General features: G+C 36.6%; 2 protein-coding genes across 2 annotated transcripts; one reads left to right on the top strand and one right to left on the bottom strand.

Moving 5' to 3' along the window:
- Nucleotides 1-230: 230 nt before the first annotated feature.
- On the top strand, nucleotides 231-2,310 carry LOAG_11718 (eukaryotic phosphomannomutase). The gene is made up of 7 exons (XM_003147235.2): nucleotides 231-306; nucleotides 456-576; nucleotides 800-876; nucleotides 1,076-1,192; nucleotides 1,580-1,730; nucleotides 1,787-1,896; nucleotides 2,012-2,310. Exons 1-7 carry the CDS (start codon nucleotides 238-240, stop codon nucleotides 2,120-2,122), a joined length of 756 nt encoding a protein of 251 aa, XP_003147283.1. The 5' UTR covers nucleotides 231-237; the 3' UTR covers nucleotides 2,123-2,310.
- A 346-nt stretch (nucleotides 2,311-2,656) lies between these two features.
- LOAG_11716 (inversin) lies at nucleotides 2,657-5,400 on the bottom strand. Its single transcript, XM_020448404.1, has 9 exons — nucleotides 5,238-5,400; nucleotides 4,895-5,058; nucleotides 4,451-4,672; nucleotides 4,118-4,324; nucleotides 3,841-3,951; nucleotides 3,577-3,756; nucleotides 3,362-3,459; nucleotides 3,065-3,214; nucleotides 2,657-2,766 (listed from the first exon to the last, which is right to left on the bottom strand). Exons 1-9 carry the CDS (start codon nucleotides 5,395-5,397, stop codon nucleotides 2,721-2,723), a joined length of 1,338 nt encoding a protein of 445 aa, XP_020301450.1. The 5' UTR covers nucleotides 5,398-5,400; the 3' UTR covers nucleotides 2,657-2,720.
- Nucleotides 5,401-5,679: the final 279 nt, after the last annotated feature.

Raw genomic sequence — 5,679 nt, 5'->3', positions numbered from 1 at the left:
AAATTTAATAACCCTTCTCTGAAGAATAAATTGTGTTAACCGTCTATTATCTTAGATGCAGAAATTTTATGGGACGTTGCACTCGAACTTAAGTATTTCCATGTTTATGACACTTAAAAAGTAGATGCAAGCACTGCTACAAACTGCAAACATGACGTTCTCTGAACATATTTATTTGTTTCCTTTTGAAAATGTACTGCAGTGAAAGCGTGTTTCGGTTCACGTAGCGTTTTCAGGATGAATAAGCCGAAAGGGGACACGATCCTTCTTTTTGATGTTGATGGCACTTTGACATTCCCACGTCAGGTATGATCATTATGACATTGCTATGGATTTGCAGATTTCATCCCAGATTTTTTCATCCATACCGAAACTTGGTAACCTGACTTTGCATCTTTCACATATTTCTTGGTCGGTTGGTTAGTTTTTCATTGTTTCTGTGTGTCGTTCTTTAGAAAATGGATCGAGCGATGAGTGATTTCATGATGGAAGTGCACAAAGCTATACCTTTAGCGGTAGTGAGCGGTTCTGATCTGCCAAAAGTAGTCGAACAGTTGGGAGAAAGCTTAAAGGATGGTAAAATCTTTGATGTGTACAAGTAAAAGAAAGAAGTTCGGCATCCGCTGAGATTGTTACAGCATACGTTGATTTCACACAGAATTTTGTTTTCGTACAGTTCCTTTCGATTAAGCTTGCTTAGTATAATTTTTACGTTCATTCACCATTCTCTTTGGTTTACATGGTTGTTTTCATTGTTGATGAATTTCTGCATCATTTGGCTTCGTGAAATTTTTTACAGTTCTGAGTTGTTTTGATTACATATTCAGTGAAAATGGACTTGTGAGTGTCAGTAAAGAGGCAACATTTCCTGTGCAGGTTTTTTTTTCTCCATATTTTTACATCAGAGACAGCTTAATCTGTTTGCTTCGCATAATTCATTTTTTAGGAATTGATTACATTTCATCATATCTTAAGAGATGATTCCATTGGTCGCTTTTACTAACACATATTACTTAATTGAGATTTGGCTGCTGATCATTTTTTCTTTTGCAAACTGGAATTGTAATGTTTGCAGTCAATAAAGCATCACCTTGGTGAAAGGCAACTGAAGGAACTCATCAATTTTACGTTACGAGAATTTTCAGCGATCGATTTGCCTGTTAAACGTGGAAATTTCATTGAATTCCGAAATGTAAGTTTCGCGTACTTATTTAATTTACTCGATCCGTTGAAGAGATTTTAATAACTAGTATTTTTGATTCCTAGCAAGTGAATAGAAAGGGGAAGAAAGGAGGATTCACTACAGGAGATACAGAATCAAGGAAATTGGAATCACAAGTAACGCACTGTCTTAGATCATGCGCATTGTAGTAAAAAAGAAAAAAGTTTTGGATTGAAGAAAACTGGCTTTACCATCTACATTAGTAAAGGCGAAAATGATAACACAGACTTTAGGATTCCATCAATGCGTAATCTGTTTTGAAGGGATTTGACACATGAAAGTAAATTTTTGTATGCGTTTTAATTCTTCACACCATTAGACTTAGTGAGTTCTGATTATATGAAAGCTCGAATTTAGGGAATGCTGAATCTCTCACCAATAGGTCGAAGTTGTACTCAAGAAGAGCGACTGCAATTTGTGGCTTATGATAAAGAACATAGTATCCGTCAGAAATTTGTCAAGAAACTTCAGGATTTCACGGAAGGGTGGGATCTCAATATCCGTATAGGTAAATGCTCACTTTCTTTCTTATTTTCATTCCACTCTTTAATATTTATCTTGTAGGTGGCCAGATCAGTGTTGATGTGTTTCCTTATGGTTGGGATAAGACATATTGTTTGCAGTTTCTGAACGATTTCCATACCATTCACTTTTTTGGCGATAAGACTGCACCGGTTCGTCATCATTTCATTTGTGAGTTGATAAGAGACAGAATCCTTTATCCTATGCGTGTACAGCTAATACGATAAATTAATTCTGTATTTGTTTGCATATATTTTCCATGTTTAGGGAGGTAACGACTACGACTTGTTTATTGATTCTAGAACCATTGGATACACCGTCAAAGACCCAGAAGACACGATGAAACAAGTTCGTAAGCTGTTGGAAACTCTGTTGTAGCAATCGCTGCATTCATCTACCTTGCGTTACTGCTGTCATTTACATGATAAAAGTTGAGTAATGATTCCGAGAATGTACTACTAATTTTATTCAAACATTTGTAGTTCTTTATTTCTTGTTTTTTGCGAAGTGAATGTGTAGTAATTAAAATAGTTTTTTTTTAAAAAGAAAAAACCATAAAGCAAAACATTTTCATTTATGTGCGGCACTGCATACAAATACGGCCGAGATGTATTCATTTTTTACGTTGCAATACCGCTCTACATTCACTGTCCCACATACTATACGTAATTTATCGCTGCGGTAATTAAATCATAAATGTTTTGTGATAGTTGGCGGTCGTGCAAGAACTGAAGAGTGAAAAAGTCATAGTCAGCTGCAAATTATGAGAAGCGTTCAGAAGTTAAAACTCTTCAGAAGAATGAAAGGGACTAACGATGCAGTGGCTTGTAAGCGGCAGAGCGAAAATGTGACAAAAAACATAATACATATTGATATAGAAATGTCACGAAAGCAGATATCCACAGCTATTTGGCGACGACCGCTGTGATGATGGAAAGAAGCCGGTTCTTCCAAGTTGAGGTGTTTGTATTATATGTCAGTGACGTCGAGAAACGCTCCGAGCGCGGTACCAGCATTGAATTCTGAGAACATTTTTCTCATGGTTGGGAATTTCATATGCAAGGATTTGACGTAACTTTTGCATTAACGTTCCAGGAAGTCCCAATTTATAAAACTTCAAGTTAATACTCCACTAAGTATTAGTCACTGTTTAATTTTCCCATTATCTCGGGATGTACACTGAGATTTACTGGAGTTCAAATAAGACGGAATCAAGTCACGTCGCTTTCCTTTTATGACAGGTGACGATTTTGATGGACTTAATTAAACAAAGGTTAGAAGTCTCCGTAAAGAAAATTCGATGAAAGTAACAAGCCGTACATTCGTGCAGCCGTATCTTGTATTTCATTAGCTAACAATGCACCGTTCTTTTCTAGAAATGAGGCAAGAATGTAGTTTTTCTTTTCTAAAGCTAATGATAATGTTGTTTGGTTGTCAGCGATTGAATAGCAATTGATATTTGATGAATTCCTAAAATACAAAACTCCCGCTTTTTAAATGATGTCGACCTTTTCATAGTAGATGTGATTATGTTCAAAAGTTTTTTCATTTTCTGCTGAACGTATCCATAACAGCTACGACTAAGAATAAAAGCATAATGAAAGAAAAACGGCTGACTTGAGCATTAAAATGATTGTAGACCAGCAGCCTTGTTGTATTGCAACCATTAGAGGATCCCATCCACGATAATCCCTTATGAGAGGATCTGCCCCGCACTTCAAATTGAAGGCCACCAGCAAATTTAATTTTCAAAAAAAAAAAGAAAAAAGAGACAAATGAGTAGAGAAATAATGAATTCTGAAACAAGTTGCAAATAAATTAAAAAAAAGTACTTTTAACAAATATCGTACGCATTGCACGGCGTTATATTCAGTAGCACAGTGCAGTGGTGTTTGCCCCATATCGTTCCGCATATTTAACAAAGATGAATCCTTTAAATAATACAAGAGCTGACGAAGGGTTTCCTTCTTGCCATCCGAATCTGCCGCCACATGAAGGGCTGTGTTTTTGAACTAAATCAAAAATTTCTATTATATCTTAGTGATTGTATACCTGATGTAACACTCCCACTTCCTTTTGAACGCTCAAAAATTTACTTTGTCTTGACTGGAATGATCAACACCAACATGCAGAAAACGTCGTACAGCTTTTGCACTACCATTTTTTGCTGCCACTAGAAGAGGAGTCTCGCCAAGCTTATTTCGCTTCTAAAAGTCTCACTTGGAGCTTAATTACATTAGTACCTTCTCTGTAATTGGCTGAGAGTATTGAAGTAATAGCCTCTGAAACGAATGTTAGATAGAAAATAATGGAAGAATATTCTGTTATCTTCTTCAATTCTCACAATTTTTATTAGCTCTAAAATGAACACACCTCAGCATTCCATTTGAACAGGAGCAGTGTATTTATGACCTCAACATGATCGCCTGCAGCAGCTAAATGAAGTGCAGTGCAACCCTGACTGTCACAGTCATCCGGATTTACTACTGGATTTGCGTTGATCATGGTGCGTATCGAGATATCTATACCATTCATTGCTGCCCACATAAATGCGCTGTGACCGTTATTTGTACGGACTTCCTAAGAAATTTTCAAAAATGATTCACTTCTAATTACTGCAAATGTGGTGCGAAAGTTGAGATTCTCCAGAGTAAAAAAAAAGAATTCTTGAGATGTGAGCTTTGTATTTACGATGGATATAAATACATCAGTATATTTATTGGCCTTGTACAACAGTCTAAGTGTAGAACAGAATCCACGGATAGCAGCATAATGCATCGGCGTTGCACCGTAACTGTCTTGTCCTCTTACCGACGCACCAAATTCCAAAAGTAGTGCCGCCTGGCGTATTTTACCTTCAGCCGCTGCATGATGCAATGCCGTGCGGAAATCCGGATCCACGGATTTCAACTGCTTATTTAACCACTGCTTAAAAAAATCACCACATCAATACTCTGTCTCTGTCTATGATTGTGCTGTAAATAAAGATGGGCAAGCATGGTTCTGCCGTAATTTCCATAATTTGTGAAGCACTTTATAAGTTCGTTGTAGTATCGTTATATTATAATAACATGAAAGGATAAAGATGATGTCAATTCAAACATGGCGAACTTATTTGGGAGTAAACGACGAATTGACATATGTACATACCTCCTTGCCATCTTTATAAACCAAAAGAGCCTTAGTTAGTGAAACTGCGTCACTGATTACTGAACTCATCAGCGCGGTTTGTCCTAACACATCTCGCAATAGGATCAGCCTAGGACAACACCTCAGAATCACCCTCACTACTTCCAACTGTGCTAAATCAATTGCTAAATGATTTTCAGACCAATGAATTATTGTAAAAGATCCATTCAAAATAAACACTAGTTAGAACCTCGCCTACCAAGCATGAGGAATTCCTTCCGGTACACTGCATTTGAGGAGCTAAGAACTTCTGTGCAAAATATTAATAGAAGAACTGGTGCTATGAAGTGAGAAGAAACCAAACCTTTGTCACATTCAGGGCATTTTTTTTCGAAAGTTTCAATCATTGTCCATTCACCAAGTAAGTACGTTTTTAACTCTGCTGCTTCCAACTTACTGTCATATTCCAATAATGACGGAGAATTTTCAGTGAAACAGGCAAAACTGCATTTCGCTGTCGCCATTTCGTGAAGCACTGTGCCTCTAAATAAACAATAAATAAAATGAAACAAACAATGTCGCCAACTTTACTAACATTACACAGTTGCATGGTAACAGTAAATATGGTATATTACGATACAATAAAGATATTTTACAAAAGTACATTTCTAGTTTCTAACCGCCCAATTTTCCAGAATAGTGCTCGTCTCGATGTTTCTCTAAGAGCAATTGCAATATTAGTTCTCTTCGTCAAATTACAAATTTTGTTAACGATTTTATTGAGATTATCAGTCAGTAACAAATCT

The sequence above is a fragment of the Loa loa genome, assembly GCF_000183805.2.
Source record: "Loa loa unplaced genomic scaffold supercont3.28, whole genome shotgun sequence".
NCBI lineage: Eukaryota > Metazoa > Nematoda > Chromadorea > Rhabditida > Onchocercidae > Loa > Loa loa.
Note: the sequence above shows the minus strand (reverse complement) of the source record. Positions and strands in the feature narration are given on the sequence as shown.